This window comes from Mauremys mutica, chromosome 8, assembly GCF_020497125.1.
Source record: "Mauremys mutica isolate MM-2020 ecotype Southern chromosome 8, ASM2049712v1, whole genome shotgun sequence".
NCBI classification, from domain to species: Eukaryota; Metazoa; Chordata; order Testudines; family Geoemydidae; genus Mauremys; species Mauremys mutica.
The window spans coordinates 65,530,582-65,550,299 of record NC_059079.1 but is presented as its reverse complement, the minus strand read 5'-3'; the positions used below and the strand labels follow the sequence as shown (position 1 = coordinate 65,550,299).

The window sequence follows — 19,718 nt, the reverse complement described above, 5'->3', positions numbered from 1 at the left end:
CAACCAGGTGGCCGCCCTGCAAATGTCTTGGATAGGCACCTGGGCCAGAAAAGTTGCCGAAGAAGCCTGAGCCCCGGTGGAGTGGGTGGTGACAATCGCTGGGGGCGGCACCTTCACTTGATCACAGCGGAAGGGAATGCAGGCAGTGATTCAAGAAGAAATTCTTTGGGCAGATACAGGGTCTTTTTCATCCTGTCAGCCACCGCAACAAACAATTACATAGACTTATGGAAGGGCTTGGTTTGCTTGATGTAGAAGGCTAGCGCACTCTTAATGTCCAAGGCATGCAGTCTACATTCCTCCTCTGACTACTATTAACTATGTACAGATTAGGTAGAACAAAAGACTATGAAGAACTGCTAATGCTCTTGCTAAAGGCAAGACAAGGCACTCCAACCCACCATCACGGGTGGTAAGAAGGAACTGAGAGGGCATAGGATCGGCGGCGCCTAATATACCGACGCATGAGCATGGCACTCAAAGGGGCCCCACAGTCAGCCCTACGGATACCACTAAGACAAAAGTCTCTGATAACTGTGCATGTGGACACGCACACACCTAGAATGGAATCGACCTGAGCAAGCACTCAAAAAAGAACCAGGTTCCCTAGGGCCACAGTCCAGTGCCCTGTGAACGAAACCACACTGCTTCATGAGTTTGAGCTTCAACCAATTAACATGTGATTTATAAAAGAAAAGAAATGCCACTAAATTTATAAGACAAGTGTTCAGATTTATTTGGAAATTCACAGTTTCTAATGGCACTACAGCTCTGTAGTTACATATTCTTGTTCCACAATGTTGTATGCTGCACTCAGATAGTATAAACATTTTTTCTTCATTCTTGTCTGGAGCTTTTTCCAATTACATTTTCTATAAATCAGATCCATGTGCTCTGAATGGCTAATTGTGCAGACCGACTGTAAAAGTACATCACTTTAAAGTATTTATAAACTAACATGAAAGCAGCAAAAACAAAGGCTTTAAATAAGTCACATTACATACAATACCCAGAAAAGGCATTCAATCTGTTTAAAAAAGGGTACCACTAAAAGTGCTTAATAAGTTAACTTAGTTTTACAACATGAACCTATAACTCCTTTCAAAAAGGAATAACCTTTTGTCCCATTCACTCAGCTACACATTCATAACATTTTATGCAGTCACACATTCTATTTTATCCAAATATACAATCATGGTCAAAATAAAAAACACTCAGATATGAAAGTACCAAAACATACATACATACATACATACACACACACACACTGCACATGTGTTAGCCAATACAAAAGCAAACTTTATGGAAATATCCACTTTTAAATAGACTTGAGCTGTTAGACTTCATCAAGGCTTGGCAAACTCACTTTCATTTGTCATGTGCACTTGTACCCAGCACTGGTTAGGATAGTTATATCTTCAGCTGTACCTAGTCACCCTTACATTTCTCCTTGTAGATAGGCCCCAATTTCCAAATTCTTAGAACAGAAAACAGAGTGACCAAAATAAAGCATCAATCCTTTTTGGTTAAATATCGTAACAGAGAATTCCGAAAGTCGGTCTGGGAAACAAAGGCATGTTTGTCAGTATGAGATCCTTCACATACAGTGAGTGTTACTGTACAGCTGTCATTAATTTAACGCATCTAAATAAAATACACATCTGAAATTGATTAAAAATGCAATTAATGGCATTACAATTCCTTCTAACAAGATATTTTCCCCAAGTGAGTTTTCAAAACTGAGATCTAATCAGCAAGTCTACCATGTTAGTATTTCTACAGTATCCAGCCCACATTACTGAGTCCAGCTGAACGCCAACACGTCCTTTTACAGCACTGTAGTGTTGCATCCTCAAAAAAGCGAGAGAAGTTACAAAAGAAATCAAATGACAGTTTTATCTTTCTCCCTCTTCCAGTGGCATTATAAATAGACAAAAGGCACATAAATACGGGAAGGTGCAAGAAATAGGAACAAAGCTAAAGGAAGAGGATTAAGCTTTTATCCCTAATTCCACCCAACAAACAGGGCTTCAACAATCTTTGCCCCAGTAATTGTGAAAAAAGTTTTATAAAACGATCCCTCCCACCCCCAAGCTGTCCACATAGGAAGTCGTCAGCCTTGTAAAGCTGAAACTCATAACCAAGATTGACACAATCCCATCTATTTAAAAAAGGCAGAAACCATAATTTCTGAATACTTTCCAGTTAGTTCATCTCTTCTCCCACCACTCTCCTACAAGATACAGACTGTTCTCAGATGAACAAAAAAATCTCCTGTATGAGAAGTTCAACTAGTTTTAGATTTGTCCAGAAACTGCTGTGACACCAAGTGTTCCTACTGTTATATCCTTGTTTCCTTTGATTATGTCATGCAGGCTTGGCATTGACCCTGTCTTAGTCTGTATTAGAGTTTTTATGAACTTCCCTTGGTCTGGAACCTTAGACCTCCTTCGTTTTAAAGCCCTCTTCTCAGTTTTTGTCTTTTGGGTCTGTCCATTGCACAGAGTTGTGCATGCTGAAATGCCACAAAAATAGGATTCCTCAGATTGTGATGAGGTTTCTGAGCTTCCTTCAGATGGCGGACCTTTATATGAGGAGTGATATACCTCTCCAATATTAGAGAAATCTCTCTGGTTCGTAAAGGGTTTCCTTCCTTTTATTTCCCCATTGGCTAATGGATGCAGAGGCTCTGATGCTGGTTTGATAGTCTCAATCTTTTCACTTTTATATTTGCAACGTTTCTTCTAAAGCAGAAAAAGGGGAAGCAATTAGATTGTGCAACACAAACAGGAAATAATATCAAGTATGAATACTGGTAGGTCATACATAGGCTTGGCAGAACTCTTGTAATTGATAGCTAATACCAATGTTTATTTTTAAGCATTTTTAAATTTTTATTTAAATTTTCACAGTTGCAGTAAATTATGGGGAGGGGTCAGAATTATTTAATGACTGTAGATGCTGAAATTCAAAAAGTTAAAGCTTTAACTGTTAAAACAAATTATCAACATCACATGGCGAAATACAAAAAGTAAATACCTTTAAATCAAACTGAAGTTCTCCGGCAGCATTTTTCTTACTATGCCTATCTGTAAATTTTTATTATCATTGATGTAAATGTTTATCAGCAGCTTGTGTGTGTATGGTGAAGTCAGTATTTACTGACATTTACCAATAAAAACCTAATTCTTTCAAGCCTGATTGTAGGTAAGTGACCAACAAAAGCACCATCTACTGGTAGTGTTTTCAAAACACTTTTCTTGCAAAAACTGGAAGGAAGCTACTATACCTTTTTTTCTGGTGAAAACTTCAGAGGTTCTACAATGTAGAAGTCATCTGGATCCACTATAAGACAAGAAAGGCTACATATGAAAGGACAATAAAATTTAACTGAAACCACAGACGCTAATTTCTAAAACCATGAAACTATATAAGAGATTTCATTCCTCATCCCAAGGACTATTACTCTGCTTTCCATGCATACATCTTAATACTATGGATTAGATATTAACAAGATGCATGTGCATGGAAAGTAAACTCATCAAAATGTTCAGTATAAAGTTTTATCTCCAGAGTAGCTAATTTCTACCCAATTATATAATTTTGCAACTGCAGATCTCATTTGAGGGATTAGGCCATAGGCAAGATTTGCAGAATATATTTTCAGAGGGGAGTGTTCAAGGACCCTGTATTTGGGGCAGATTTAAGCATTTCTTTATTAAATAAAAGTGCTTTTTTTTTGGCTTCCTTGCACAGTTCTCCTTAGAAGTTCACTGATCATCTTCCGAACAAGCTCAGTATTAAACAAACTTGCTTGTGCTGAAAGACCACATAACTAAAGATTCATCTGCAGAAATATTTTGGAAAAGGTTACATCACAAATAAGAGTTAATGCTACATAACAGAAAGCCTGTCTATAGTAGGATATAATTGGAGGCGTCGCAATGTGTACCTAGGGCTGTAAGAAACAGACTGACATCAGCAGCATACCATGTCTTCAGAATTTTTATCATCACACTTCCAAGAACAAAGGTGTAGAACACCAAACACGTAGGATATTAGTAAAGAAAGTAATTTGGGTGTTAGGTGGTCTCCATAACTACACTTTTGAAATTCACTCTCACTTTTTTGTGTGTGGTTTCTTTTGGCTTACACAGGTAGAAAAAAAATCTGAAGTGATTTTGCTCATACCATAAGCACAAAGGGGAGAAAAAGCATAACTTCTTGGTTAATTAGCAATTAGCAGCACTTCATTTATTTTAGTAGGGCGCTGATCTGAGGAAATTGGATTCCATTTTCCTTTAACATGAAAGCTGGAAAAAAAGATTTCATCTGAGAAAGAGGCAAAGTCACTAGTGAATTTGGATGCCTTAATATTTTGGTCGCTCAGTTTGTGCCACTTTAAGACAGGTGTTCAGCACCACCGAGTTATGATCTTTTAAAATGGTCTCAAGTTGGGCCCCCAAAACATTGAGGGAAATGTTTTCGGAACCTAAACTCCTTCAGGGTTGTTACAAAATCAACGTATTATAGCAGGGGTCTCAAACATGCGGCCCGCGGAGCTCTTCCCTGCGGCCCGCGGAGCTCCCCAGGGGAGCTCCGCAGGGGCCCCCCAAGAGAAAAGCGGAGGCTCCCGCCTCCGCCCCTCTCCTGGAGCCTCGGCGCATAGAGCGCCGAGTCTCCGTCCGAGCGCCTGAGCCCCGCCCCGATCCGAGCCGCGTGGGGAGGGGGCGGGGCTGGGAGCTCTGGGCTGAGCGCTGCGCTCGGCGTGGAGCTCCCAGCCCCGCCCCCTCACCACGCGGCTCTGAGCGGGACAGAGCTCAGGCCTTGCCGGAGACGCGCTCAGGTAAGGGGGGGGGAAAGCGGGACCCGCCGGGGCCGGGCCGGGGGAAGGGAAGCGGGACCCGCCGGGGCCGGGCCGGGGGAAGGGAAGCGGGACCCGCCGGGGCCGGGCCGGGGGAAGGGAAGCGGGACCCGCCGGGGCCGGGCCGGGGGAAGGGAAGCGGGACCCGCCGGGGCCGGGCCGGGGGAAGGGAAGCGGGACCCGCCGGGGCCGGGCCGGGGGAAGGGAAGCGAGACCCGCCGGGGCCGGGCCGGGGGAAGGGAAGCGAGACCCGCCGGGGCCGGGCCGGGGGACATGGGCGGCAGGTTATATACTTGTGTGGGGCCCGGGCCCCAGCAATATTCAGGGCTGGGCGCCCTGCTCCAGCAATAGTTGGAGCTGGGTCTCTTCCCGCCTTCTCCCCCCGGGTCCTGCCTGGATCGGCCCCGGCCACCGCAGGTCTCCCCCCGCCGCCGCGACCCTGCCTGGAGCAGGTCCCAGCCCCCGCCTGCCACCCCCCCTCCGCGTGTTCCCCCCTCCGCCGCGTTGTGTTGCGTCCCTGCCTGACAGAACGCAGCGTGCCTCTCCCCTGCCTGCTGCCCGGAGGGCTCCCAGCAGATTTGCTGTCTGCTGCCGCAGGGTCCTAGTGCCTGCCATCCGCCAGTACTGGCAAGGCAGGCTGCCCTTACCCTGAGCCTCTCCAACCCCAAACCCTCAGCCCCAGCCAGAGCCCTCATTCCCCCCGCACCCTAATCCTCAGCCCCAGCCCTGAGCACCCCCACATCATGAACCCCTCATCCCCCTGCACCCTAATCCTCAGCCCCAGCCAGAGCCCTCATCCCCCCACACCCTAATCCTCTGCCCCAGCCCTGAGCGCCCCCACATCATGAACCCCTCATCCCCCCGCACCCTAATCCTCTGCCCCAGCCCTGAGCGCCCCCACATCATGAACCCCTCATCCCCCCGCACCCTAATCCTCTGCCCCAGCCCTGAGCGCCCCCACATCATGAACCCCTCATCCCCCCACACCCTAATCCTCTGCCCCAGCCCTGAGCGCCCCCACATCATGAACCCCTCATCCCCCCACACCCTAATCCTCTGCCCCAGCCCTGAGCGCCCCCACATCATGAACCCCTCATCCACAGCCCTCACCCCACACTCCAAACCTCTTCCCTAGCCCTGAGCCCCCTCGCATCATGAACCCCTCATCCACAGCCCTCACCGCACAGCCCAACCCTCTTCCCTAGCCCTGAGCCCCCTCGCATCATGAACCCCTCATCCACAGCCCTCACCCCACAGCCCAACCCTCTTCCCTAGCCCTGAGCCCCCTCCTGCATCATGTATCCCTCACCCTCAGCCCCACAGCCCTCACCCCTGCACTCCCTCCTATCCCCAAACTCCGTCCCAAAGCCTGCACCCCCACCCCCTGCCGCAGCCTGGAGCCTGCATCGAGCACAGAGCCTGCATCCAGACCCCCTCCCCCACCCAAACTCCCTCCCAGAGCCTTAGGCAGTAAATCTAAGTGCGTGTTTTGTCCTTTGAGTGAGGTGCATTACTGAGTGTATATATTTATTAAAACTGCGCGCGCTTAGGGGAGGAGGTGGAGAAGAGACAGGGCAGGGGCGGGGCCTCATGGAAGGGGTGGATTGGGGGTGGGGCCAGGGGCAGCAAGGGGGCGTGTCAGTGATGCGGCCCTCGGGCCAATGCACTAGTCCTCATGCGGCCCTCGGGGTCATTTGAGTTTGAGACCCCTGTATTATAGAATGCTATATTTTATATTGGATTTATTTTTTTCAGATACACACACAAACTGTAAACATGCCAGTGCATAGAGAGTTGTGGATACTGACAGGTGTAAATTAAAGTTAAGGTCAACATTCTGTCAGGCTCAGGTTTTTCCTTCCAGAGTGCCTCTTAGAATAATATGGCTTAGTTATGAGCTAATTCCCCCTGCTTCTGGAGTGCTAACGAGTGAAGATGCATGATCTGGGGAAGTGATCCTCCAAAAATAGCAACATACCAGCAGATTCCACAGCTAGGTGCAGATGATATTAGCCCCTTAAAGACAGTGACCCCAAATTTAGGAGATAAGAAGTGTAAATCTAACTACAGCAGAGCCCTTGGTATTTAATATTATATTATTGAATGTATTAAAAAAACATGTTTACAATATTTTTGCTTGCCATTGCCGGTGGGGAGTAAAGGAGGGGTTTGTAAATGTATACTTAATATCAAGGGTCTCCAAAAGAATGGAAATAACACTCTTATTTTTGTGTATACATTGCTGTATAACAGACTAAAAGGCTAGCTAGCAAAGCCAGGCATAAAGGGAGTTCAAGTTTACTTGAAACACCAAGAGATTAAAATTAATCAATAGCAATCTCTCAGAACATTACCTTTTTTGAATTTAGTATCCCCCAGTTTATATAAACTCAACCAGATGCCTGATTTAACACCACACATTCTTCTGTGCAGAGTATGGAGTACTGTAAGTGCACATTTCTGATGAAGTATGGATTGAATGGGACCTGCTGTGTACTAACTTATTTAGGACCTTACATTTAGGCTCACATTTCAGAAAATCTTGAACTTTGAGAAAAAAATTAAGCTTCCACCATAGCATTTAGGCACTAGGTATAACAATACTCAAATTCAAGTTGTCTATAATTACGCACAGGTTTTATATAGGAGGTTAGTTTACATACTCTGTGCCCTCATTTCGTTTACAAATATTTGGCAATATTCTTTGAACAACAATTCCTTTATTCAATGTTGACAATACTATTCTAAAATGAACCTAGTTTCTTAAGACTCCCAAATATAAAGGTGCTCTCCATTTAATTTAGAGTAAGAATTCAGCTCTGTAATGACTGATTTCTACCCCCATTTGATTATTTTCAAGGCTTGGTGATTGCCTAGTGGACTCTGATTTACTCTTTTCTTTTCTGACACTCTGCTCCTGAAGCAGGAAGTAGTTTCCACATAGGTTCATGTACACTAAAATGGGGGATTTAAAAAAAAAAAAAGACTGGAAATATAGTTGCTGGCCAATATCTATGCTGATGTAGAAAAACGAACAAATGAGAATTTTTTTTAAACTAGTCTGGTATCAGAGTATCCCCTTGCTACCAAAAATGGAAATCCAACTCAATGTTAATCTAGAACAGCAAAAATGTAAGTAGTATATTTCAGGGTTTACAGGAAAAAAAATGTTCCATGACTGCCTTAAAGAATAGGCTTGTCTACTTCTGAAAGTCCAAATTCAGCTGTGAAACTCATGCCAAAAAGGTCTCTCTCTCTCTCCCCCCCTCTCTTTTTTTTTTTGGGGGGGGGGGGGTAAAGCATGCAGCATTCCTTCTATTTCTTTTTAAAAGTTCCAAGATTAAGGAGTTAAACTTTTTTGGCTTGCTGAGGAGTCTTATGTTAAAGTGAGCATATAGTGCAGTAGTATCAAATAGCACTCTGACCCCCGCTTTCTAGCTAAACAAGGTCAGGCCAATGGATTACTGTGCTAGAGGCTTCAAACGGTGCATGCGCTCAGTCAGTTATGAACTAATGCCCCAAATGTACAAAGGTGGAGGAGACATTAAAACCGAAGTCCTGCCTATTTATCTTTATAGATATCAAAGTATTTCTGTAAGAGTGTTAGACCCTGTGTCTAAACCAAATTCCAACTTTATTACATTTTGCCCATCTAAAGTTTCCCTGCAGTTTCAATGGCTTGCTATTCTCCTCTTTCCTAAATAGTCTGTTTAGCATTACTGTTTGCTTTTAAAATATTAAAAATAAAGTGCTTTTACTCCTGAGGTGGCTGACCTTGTGTAGTTGGCATTTTGTTTGTTTGTAAAATGTTCTAAGATTTCTTTTTCAAATGAAAGCTTCTGTTAATTCCACTGTAGTAACCCTAAATGATTTTGATTTTCTGCACTCAACTCAGAGACCTTTTATAAATTTCTGTTTTAGAGACTATAAAAAAAACACTGAACTACTTCAATTCAGAATTTCCCAGTGTACACAGTGATAGACTTCAGTAGTGTACAACAAGTAGAGTGCTTCTGGATTACCTTTTTTGAAACTGGTTTACAAACTACATGATCATACATCTACAATGCATTACTCATATGGTACAGACTTTACAACCACCACTAGGAGGAATTAGCTGTACATGAAACATACCTTCTTTGCTAGTTAGTTGAAAAGATTGGGACCTGACAAGTGGAAAAGAAGTTCTTCTTTTCAGATTCATATCATCATAGGAGGAAAAACATCTGTAATGACAAAAAACACAATAAAGTTCCATTTCCCAGAGTACTTTTGGGAGACACTAACTTCCCCCATTACCACTCCTTATATTTTTGTAACCCGCACACCTCCTGGGTGTGGTGATCTGTCCCATCTCATGGCACCAAGACCACTGACAGAGAGATCGATCAATGAGTCTGCTCTACAGCCTTAGTTAAGGGCCATGTGGCTTTTAGCTCATGCATTTAGCTCCAGACGTTCCAGGTTCGATCCCGCCCGCCTGCAACCGGACTGTCGGTGTTACACCTTCGCACTGCAGCAAGCCTTCCCCATGGCAAGGTTTCCCAAAACTGCTCTGGACTTTGACTTTCTGATGGCCAAAGAAAGCTGCTGGAGAGTAAGATGCAGTGCTCTCTCCATATCCAGGATCTGATCCCATTCCTACATTAGTGATGTTAGACCCTATTGCAAATAAAAGGCACTACTTTGTATAAACTCCTTCACAGGAACTATTCTTCTATAGAAGTCTAGATGTTAAAGGGTATGCCTTTTGCTTATCAGAACCCAAACTTCTGAATGTACAGAAAACAGACTGGTATAATGAAAATGGACAAACATCATTCAACTGGATGGAAATAGAGTAAGTGAGCAACTATCAAATGCTAGATAAAGTGTAAATATAAAGTTGTAAGAATTGATTAAAATATCAGAGATTACCTTTTGGGGCTTGGGTAGTGATTACTTTTGGGGATTTTTGAGAGGTAATCTTCATTGAACTGAGATGTATTTCTGCAACGCTGCATACAAAGCATCAAACCCAGGATGACACAGAGAACCAAAGAAATCACAAGATAGCTTTGTCGGTCAGACACCTGAAAAATAATTGGATTTTTTATTTATAAAAACTAAAGATTAAATAAGAGGAGTTTAAATACAATGGAGCTAGCAGTTACATCCTGAACATGTTCAGTTTCATGTAAACTTTAATGAATAGATCAGTTTTCAAATCAACTCCAGGGATTTTTTTCCTGTTTCACTTCATAATATCCGTTTCTCAAAGTTAAGTGTCTGCTATATAGCCAACAGGTCAAGTCCTGGCATTTAATATGCTGTAAGTGTATCTGCCAGTGAAGTTTGACAGCCATTAAAGCCAGTATACCCAGCATTTTCAAAGTTCATTTTACAGCATTAAGATCAGATAAAAGTTCAGCTGCATTAAAGACCTGTTCAAACACATTCACATTCATAAATGGCCTTAAAATATTTCCTCAATGTGCCTTTATTAGATGTTTGGCAACTGCCAGGATGTCAACAAGTAAATGCTGGGAACCAAAATGCTAAGGAAAATATAATCTAAACTATACATATAAAATGATGGGGTCTAAATTAGCTGTTACCACTCAAGAAAGATCTTGGAGTCACTGTGGATAGTTCTCACAAAACATTCACTCAGTGTGCAGCGGCAATCAAAAAAGCAAACAGAACATTGGGAATAATTGAAAAGGGATAGATAATAAGACAGAAAATATCATATTGCCTCTATAAAAATCCATGGTATTCCCACATCTTGAATACTGTGTGCAGATGTGGTCACCCCATCTCAAAAAAAGATATATTGGAATTGGAAATGATTCAGAAAAAGTATGGAACAGCTTCCGTATTAGGAGAGATTAATAAACCTGAGACTTTTCAGCTCAGAAGAGATGACTAAGGGGGGGATATGATAAGTCTATAAATCATGACTGGTGTGAAGGAAGTAAATAAAGAAGTGTTATTTACTCCTACTCAGAACACAAGAACTAGGGGCCGCCAAATGAAATTAATAGGCAGAAGGCTTAAAACAAACAAAAGGAAGTATTTTTTCCACACAATTCACAGTCAACCTGTGGAACTCTTTGCCAGAGGATGTTGTGAAGGTCAAGACTATAACAGGGTTCAAAAAAAGAACTAGATAAATTCATGGAGGATAGGTCCAACAAATGGCTATTAGCCAGGGTGGGCAGGGATGGTGTCCCTAGCCTCTGTTTGCCAGAAGCTGGGAATGGGTGACAGGGATCGATCAATTGATGATTATCTGTTCTGTTCATTCCCTCTGGGGCAAGTGGTATTGGCCACTGTCGGAAGACAGGATATTGGGCTAGACAGCTCTTTGGTCTGACCTAGCGTGGCCGCTCTTATGTTCTTATGAATTTCATGACAACTTTGAAGAGATATTGGAGTTCACTGCCTGGATTGCAACGACTTCCCATTAACACAAATGTACACTATTTTCTATCCTAAACAAATCTTATTTTTCAAATTGTAATAGAACTCATAGGTGATTTCTAAAAAGATGGAGTTATAGTTTCTCCCATGAAGAGCATATAAAAATATGTATCTGAAACCTAAATTAAGATATGTAAGAACATTTTTAATATGAAACTATCTTCTCTGAAGAAAAACTGTTCTACTCCATGGAACCTGGTTAATCTTATTTTATATAAAACCGATCTCTTAAAAGGTCACTCATCAACTTTGAAGGGGCATGTACCTTACCATGCCTCATGTATGTGGGAGGATTTTTTTTTTTTAATATATACACATTATAAATAGTGCTTGATTCTGAAGATCACTGGCTGACAAACTTTATTAAGCCTGCTATTATCGTACCAAAACACTGAAATCCAAGGGCATTACTTTACAATCAAAGTAACTTTCAAAGGGGAATTATTCCAGCTGGGTTGGGTTTTTTTGGGTGGGGGGGGAAGAGCTCTAGCTCTAATTACCCTTTCCATGTTTATTTTAAAAAATGTTTTTAGAGTTTTGTGCTAAGCCATTCACATTATATTAAAAGCATAATGAGCTATTTCACAATTCCCAACCAACTGAATGCACAGCTACCTAAGGCCAAATGTCATCAGCTAATCAGAAAAAAGCAGTATGCATTTTATTTTAAACTATATTTCTTTAGATTTAAAATATAAAAAGATGCCCATCCAAGGCTCTAGACACTTTGAGACAATAAAATCCCAGAAGCATTAAAGTAATCATTTTAACAGGAACACTGCCAGCCAGCCACTTACAGAAACTCCTTTCTATTCCTTTATTGTTTTTGGAAATACTCCCAGCCCTTTCCAAACACCTTAAAAGATGTCTTTGGCAGCATGCGCAGAAATTCACCAATCTCAAGCTATTTTGGACCCTGGGGATTGAAGCAAGTTCCAGTATCTTGAAGCCTTCACAGAATGCCCTGCCTGCTGTTCCCACTCTTTAACGACAGGGATCCTGCTCAAGTGCCTCTGTTGACCACAGCTGTGGCAATATGGCCCTTGAAGACTGTTGATATTAAACAAATATCTTTGAGGGATGTTCCATGGAATTTCAACTTTTTCCTTCGGTCCATTACAGAAACTTTATATGTGGCCCAGTAATTCTACTTCACTATAATTTATGGGAATCTATAGAATAATTAATAATCCTGAATTCTTGGCAAAGATTGGAGAATAACTGTAAACGGTTATTTCCTCTCTATCTTCTTGTTCATTTGGCTTGAAGCTGAAATTAGTCTTTTATTTATCCTTAGCAGCACTATGATGAAACGGTAAACACACACTTTTCCAGTTGTGTCTATGCAGATTTAAGAATTACCACACATACTTCTGAAAGTCCCTTTCATTCTTTTGATCCTGCAAATCAATGACTTGATACTCAATAACTACAAATGAATAGATAGTGTTGGTTTTAAGTTTAGTTATGACATTTTTATTAAATGGCTTTTAATTGCTTTTGTTTTCTTTCTTTGAATCTATTGGTATTCATCAAGACAAAGATTTAAATATTAGCTGCCTAGTCTCACTTTAGTTGGAGGCACCATGCATCAGAGTGTGAGCAGCTGCTTCTCCACTTCACTTGACCAAAAGCCCTCACCATTAAGGCGTGAACTCCAGGTATTAGGTCAACCTAATACCTAATCTTCCACCCATTACTACATTCTATACTCCTCCAGCCCCCTTTCCCCATATTTCAGCAGCTATTTTATTAGCAGTCCTGCTGCAACCAAGAAACTCACACTGACTAAATACTTGGCTGGCAGCCAGAGGGGGCTGAAAGCAATGCTACCCGCATCTCCTTGCAGATTAAGTTTTACCCCTGCAAAACTCAGCCACCAAGAAACATTTTATACAAAAAAAAGTGTCTCATGCCATATTGTTAAATTCGAATTACCTCATGTTTTAGTTCAACCACAGTTCTTGACAGATTGGAAACTAGCTGTGTCATGTTGGTCAGCTGTGCTTGTAGCAGTTGGATGGCTTCTGTTTGCCGCTGATCCTGTGTTTAAAAAAAGTTGGTTTATCCCCACATAGTTCAGTATGTGGGATTCTGCTAACATGCACCATACTATTTATCAAATTATAATTCCATTTTATCCACAAAGGCAACAGACACTACATAGCCATAGGCTTATGAAAAATTCATTTACATGCTGACTAAATACAAAGAAAACACTTACAGTAGTTAGGAGATTTTATTCTATAATGCAGAAAGCTAATCTCTACATAGCACTTGAAACGGAGTAAAAGCAACATTTTAGCTGCGTCAGATTTCTGCATGAAAAGCTTTATTGAAAATCTTTAGCAGTTCTAAGACTAACTGCATCTAATAATCTTATGTAATACTATACCAATACATCCCACTATGATTTCTAACTATTCCCTTCTCTAAAGTGCATAACAAAAATGAAACCAATGTATCTTATTTATGATAAGTTCATTAAATGGGATTTAACATGTGTTCAAATAGCAGTAGTTGAAAGACTTCCAGTGAAAGTCTGAATTCAATAATACCTGTGATACGTTATTTAGAACTCTTAATTTTTCCCCTGAATTTCAACAGTTACCATAGCAATATAAATCCTGTTCCTCATAAATCACTTGTCAAGAACTACATTTTGACAAGATGATGCTTAAAATGCTTAAGGACCTAGTGGAAATAGGATGTTTAAAAAAACCTTGTGTTTGAAGTCTAATTGCTTCGATTACCTTGCATTGCCAATTGCTCTGCAAACTACATTAGTACATTTGGGGTAGGAAGACTACTGAATCAATTTAAAGCATGCTCAAGCAGTTTCAATTTGCACCCTCTAAATATATGTAAAAAAATTACAAAAATACAAGTCTGAGGCAAACCCTTGTCTAAAGTGGCTGATATATAGGACTTCCCAGTATACTGTTTTTCATCCACCTTCCTTGTGTATTGTGCTTTCTGAAGGCATCAGTGTAGCAAACAAAACTTTTGCTTAAACTTTCTAAAAAGAAATGTGACTTTTGGACCAAGACCCAGCCTGGAAGATTTCAGCTCAAATAAGTTTCAGAAGCTTTAAATTACTGAAAGCAGGGAGTTGGATTTGAAACTCTTATGCAACCATGACTATCTACAGGGGGTTCCCAGCCCCTCAAACACCTCTCACAGCATCTGTCAATTCAGTCCTTTTCAAAGTGGGGTGACCTACATTTATAAGGATTGAAAATAAGAGTCCAAAAGAAGCAAGTGATCAGGTATGGATCTGTATATAAACAAGCATTTTTGAAAATTTTATCTTATGTGATTTAGAAGCAGAAGTGCTTAAATAATTTTTTAAAATGGGACTTGGATACGATTTCCCAAAAGGGCCTCCATCGCCTTCAGACTACTTATACCAGTCATTTATTTTTCTTGAAAAGTAAATTTAAGAAATTAAAGTGGAAGGGAAAAGAGTCTGAGCTTCCCATTAATTTACAGAAAAAGAAATCTAAAATTTAATTACAGAATAATTACAAGATGAAAAATGGGAGGACATTAAATAGAAAAAATATCAAATCTGCAGCTTTTACATAACTGTTTTAGAGTAACAAAACATGACTATTTCTAAAGATTTGTGCTCAGTCCAGTCACTAAACAAAGTTTAAAAATACTGACATTGTCCTTGTAAGCTTTTACACGTTCTTGAGAATCTCTTCGTTAAGATACACTGTCACCTACTTTTAAACAGAAGCAATTCGTACCTGCTCTTCTGCTATTCTTGAAGTATTCTGAAGCTTTACTATAGTCTTATTGAAAGCCTTCTGCATTTCTTCCATTTGCTTTCGGTACCTATAAAATGAATTGGGTTCCATATTAAAGACTACAATTTCACAGACTGTCACCACAGCACCTTCCTCTATTCATCTAGTACTAACTTCCTCTCTGCTCTCGCCCACATTCTCACCAGTTTTAGGGAGAAAACCCCTCTCCTTTGAAGTTTCCCACCGTCTGGAACAACTTTGCTATTTTCCTGTCTTTATTTGTTTAATTCTCAGATAACTTTTTTTAAAACATTTTTAGGAGCCAAATTAAAGCCTATTTTAATATTAAAAGAGTTAGCAATGGGCTGTATGCCCGAAATGTTTGGAGTGGGAAGGTGCTTCTGCTACTTACTGTTGGTGCTGATTAATTGTGACTCACAGGAAGCAGCATTAAATAGCACTAAGCAGAAGATTGGGGTCAGTAAGCATGGTTATGGGAGCTACAATATAATATATGGAGATATACCTATCTCATAGAACTGGAAGGGATTCTGAAAGGTCATTGAGTCCAGCCCCCTGCCTTCACTAGCAGGACCAAGTACTGATTTTGCCCCAGATCCCTAAGTGGCCCCCTCAAGGACTGAACTCACAACCCTGGGTTTAGCAGGCCAATGTTCAAACCACTGAGCTATCCCTCCCCCCCCGCAGTGCATTCACCCTTCATACATTAGAGTGAATGCATTGCAAAAAGCTTTCAGTGTTGAAGCAGCAGAAAAAAGAAGCAATGCAAACATTTACAACTACAGCCTTTACTAAGAAAGGATTATGTAATTAGTGTATGACAAGAAGATTTACCAACCTTTACTCCCATACATGCATCAAAAATAACTACTATTGAATAGTTATACTAACTTCATTAAAATCTGCAGGTTGTGTTCCCCTCCCTATCCATCTCTTTTTAAAACACAAACATAGGAGTTTAACATTACTGTATTAACCAAAAGGAATTACATGCCACCATAGACTGTCACACTTAGTAAGGGAAATTACTAAGGCCTGGATGCTTCTGCAACTGACTGAAGAGGCAGCAGGATCAGATCCTACTCTGGAAGGTTTGCAGAAGGCTTAGTGCACATCCTCAGGCAATACATACACTCTTTAAAAATGGAGCACTGTGTATTCTGCAGTAGAATATAAAATTCAGTGGCAGCTTGAAATACATAGGGAAAAATTCAGATACAGAAATCTAAACTTTTGGCAGCTTCTACCAATGGTCAGTTATTGCTCAATTGTCTGAAAAAAACAAAAACTTTACATTGCTGATCAGTTACTCAAATACATGTTAGCATGTTGCCTACAGATTTTTCTAATCAGCTGTGTCGTGTTAAACACATTTTAGACATGATAAAGGTAGATTTTCATAATTTATTAGGAGACTTACCTTTGACTAAGTTCTTCTAAATAGCGGCTGCTGAGAGACATGTTTACTTCCAGGGCTTTAATACGATTATTAAGTCTCATAAATACAGACTCCTTTTGATTAGATCCATGAACAAGATTTCCATTAGTATAACCTAGATCTGTGGAATTCTGCAATTCAGCATAGAAATCTGTAGCCATTCTCTGCTGTCCACCAGAAACAGGAATAGCTAGAAAAGCTTCTTCAGTTGTTTGCTCATCATATTTTATTTCAGTTGATGCAGAAGATTCTACCACAGGAGACAGTACTTGCTTCTGCATTTCTGAAGCACTCACTTTTGCTTCCCCAACATCATTGCCTACTGTTGCCATTGTATATTCAGGCTGTGGTATAGTCTCTGTAGGTTTTGAGAGGATTTGGACAGAATCTGTCTCTCTTGTGCTGATCTCCTTGAATTCACTGACAACGTCTGTTTCAGAGACCACAGAATGTTTCTCAGAAACAGAACTCTCAGCTTTCTTTTCTGCTTCAGTATGTATCTCAACAGTATCCTCTTGGGGAATTATCTGGGAAGTTAACTGTGCTGCCTCATGTTTTGTAGGCTCCAAGGAGACCTCCATTGTAGATAATGGCTTAATTTCAGAAGTAACTTCTAAGGGGAGAGATTGAGAGACAGTCTGAGGATGACTGGGTTCCAATTCAATAGAATCTATAGTCTGGTTAGTGATATCCTCATGGAGTACACTGCTTAAGTCACTTGCAATAGTAGATCCAGGTACTCTCCCTGTAATTTCACCATCTAGTTTCTCAGGCAGAGACTCATCTATTGAAACATTTGAAGATTCTGTTGGAACTGGTTGTGAATGCTGAATGGTAACAGAGTAATCCCCTTGCTTGCTCTCAGAAGTTTTGCTACGTTGTCGATGAACAGCTTCTGCAGCTGAACACCACTTATAGAGATATTCTGAAAAGCTAGAAATACAACAAACCGTCACCAGCTCACAGCAATAGATTTCTGTCTCAGATTCAAACCATGTTGATGTTTCTTCCTCTTGTTCATCACTAGGCAGCAGGGTCACCGTTGACTGACTTGCCTCCTCTTCATACTCTTGAACTAGCTGAACAATGGGGCTCTCCTTTGTTAATTCCAGGACTAATTGTTCCTTATCTACTTGTGGTAGCTCTGTAGTTACAAGCCTACAAACAGAAGTTAAAATAAACACAGGCTATAGATTTGTAGGATATGGTGGTAGTTGTAAAAAAAAAAGAATGCATGAAAGTGATGCTCAGGAAAGAGTAATAAATATCAGGTAATAAATGTCAGAAATAGTATAAGCAGGAGCCATTACAATTAAATAAATCACTGATTTATCTCTGCAATACATCTCAATCCTAACTTGGTTTACTATCCCTGACTATTCCAGACATAAGCTTCTCTTGAACAAAAATTGAGAACTGTGCCAAATCACATAGTGGCTTTGTACCATGGACAAATGTCAATTTGGAGATCACTACATTTATTTTCATGTATCAGGATACCTATTTTCTAGGTTTGTTCCTCAAACCAGAGACCCATAGAACAGCATATCAATTGCACAGAACCTAGTCTTCCCTATTAGAGCCAGTTCTACATGGGACTGAGTAGAGGTACCATGCAAAAATAAGGCAGAGCAGAAATCAGATCCAGAGAAACTTGACTAAGGGCTGGGAAGAAAGAGGAGGAGAAGAAATCCAGGCTTGGTTCCAAAGCAGACCTCAATTCCAAATTGTTATAATTAAAGGACAAAGAATAAGTTGCCTAGAGTCTGATCTGAAGTGTCAATATGCCAAGGAAGTATTAAATTCCTTAATATTCAAAAATTAAAAAAACTCTCAACAGCCTTCCTAGCCTCCAAAATATACAAGTTTCTTTGCAACAAAAGCCAACATGACACACATGTATGGAGTGCAATTCACTTGTGACAAGCTAAGATACGAACCCAGGGACCAGAAAAAAAGAAAGTGAATTAGTCTAATGTGTTGCCTACTCCCTCTGGGCTGAATTTTTAGAAATTTTATATTTTCTAGGAATATTGTCCATTGTTTGTTTTACAAACAATCTAATCACAGCCCTATGGTTTTGTTCAACTGTTTCAGTGGTCACAAAAAACAGTTTGACCCAGAACTTTTGACTTCCTGTTTAAAAAAAAAAGGTACAATACACTGGTTTCATTGAGTCAAGCAAGTAGTAATTTACACATATACTTTCATGCAGTGAAGACTATTGCAATACACAGTAACTACATTCTGAAAACTCTATCAACAAATATGAAAGACGTGAACCTCAAGTATGTTAAAGTCAAGCCCAAGTACCTGTATAGGCAAGGTTTCAACCAATGCAAGTATGTCTACATTAGGGTTTTCTAGTATAAACGAGGGCCGAAGTCTAGCAGTCTGATGCAGAAGATTTCAAGTCATGGCCAAGCTCTACCTTATTAGAACTAAATTTAACACACAAAATCACTTACTCTGGTGAAGGAAGAAGGGTTGGTTCAGGCAGTTTTGGTGCATCTGTTGAAGTGGCAGTGGCAGCAGCAACAGTGGTATTTTCAGACATACTGTTATTTCCTATTAAAGTATGTGGAACCACAATCAAATTAATATAATAAGCTTCCTGAGAGCTCCATGAATACAACAGAAGTCAACAGGAAGGAAGCATAAAAATGGGTGAGGAAACAGGAAACATTAATACAGTATGCTCAAAAAACTGAATTCTCATTAACCAGGCATATTTATTTTCCCTATAAACATGTTTAGTAGCATTAACAAAGGAACTACACTAAAACAAGATACCGATTCTCTATGTTTACACTTAGATGAATTGGCCACCTGTTGATGTGATTTTGCATATGAAAGATGTGCTGAAGTATTTCTATGGAGAAGAAAGATAGTCTTTTTAGTCTCTATAACTAAGGTTGTGGAAAGCTACAGGCTAAAGACCACATCAGGCAGATTTTGACACAAAGAACAAAGATATCTGGACCAGTATGCAGAACCCCATGCTATTTAATCCATCAGTAATAGCCACAGAAAATCACAGTAGCATCTTTTCCCTAGTCAGGAGGGTGAGTTTATGGTGGCAGCAGTATGGGGAAAGAAACCACAGAAAAGGAGAGAAAACAGTTAGTCTTCTGTAACTGTTGTTCAAAATGTGTTGCACACGTTTATTCCATTC

General features: G+C 40.6%; 1 protein-coding gene across 3 annotated transcripts in view; it reads right to left on the bottom strand.

Moving 5' to 3' along the window:
* Positions 1-711: 711 nt before the first annotated feature.
* SUCO (SUN domain containing ossification factor) overlaps positions 712-19,718 on the bottom strand; it is a 96,624-nt gene continuing 77,617 nt past the window's right edge. For all 3 annotated transcript variants that reach the window (XM_045027956.1, XM_045027955.1, XM_045027957.1), the window contains 8 exons: positions 19,012-19,111; positions 16,526-17,701; positions 15,085-15,172; positions 13,268-13,372; positions 9,782-9,936; positions 8,999-9,090; positions 3,290-3,345; positions 712-2,744 (listed from right to left, as the gene is read on the bottom strand). In XM_045027956.1, the coding sequence (XP_044883891.1) occupies positions 2,298-2,744; positions 3,290-3,345; positions 8,999-9,090; positions 9,782-9,936; positions 13,268-13,372; positions 15,085-15,172; positions 16,526-17,701; positions 19,012-19,111 (2,219 nt within the window). In that variant the 3' untranslated portion in view covers positions 712-2,297. The remainder of the gene's footprint in view (positions 2,745-3,289; positions 3,346-8,998; positions 9,091-9,781; positions 9,937-13,267; positions 13,373-15,084; positions 15,173-16,525; positions 17,702-19,011; positions 19,112-19,718) is intronic.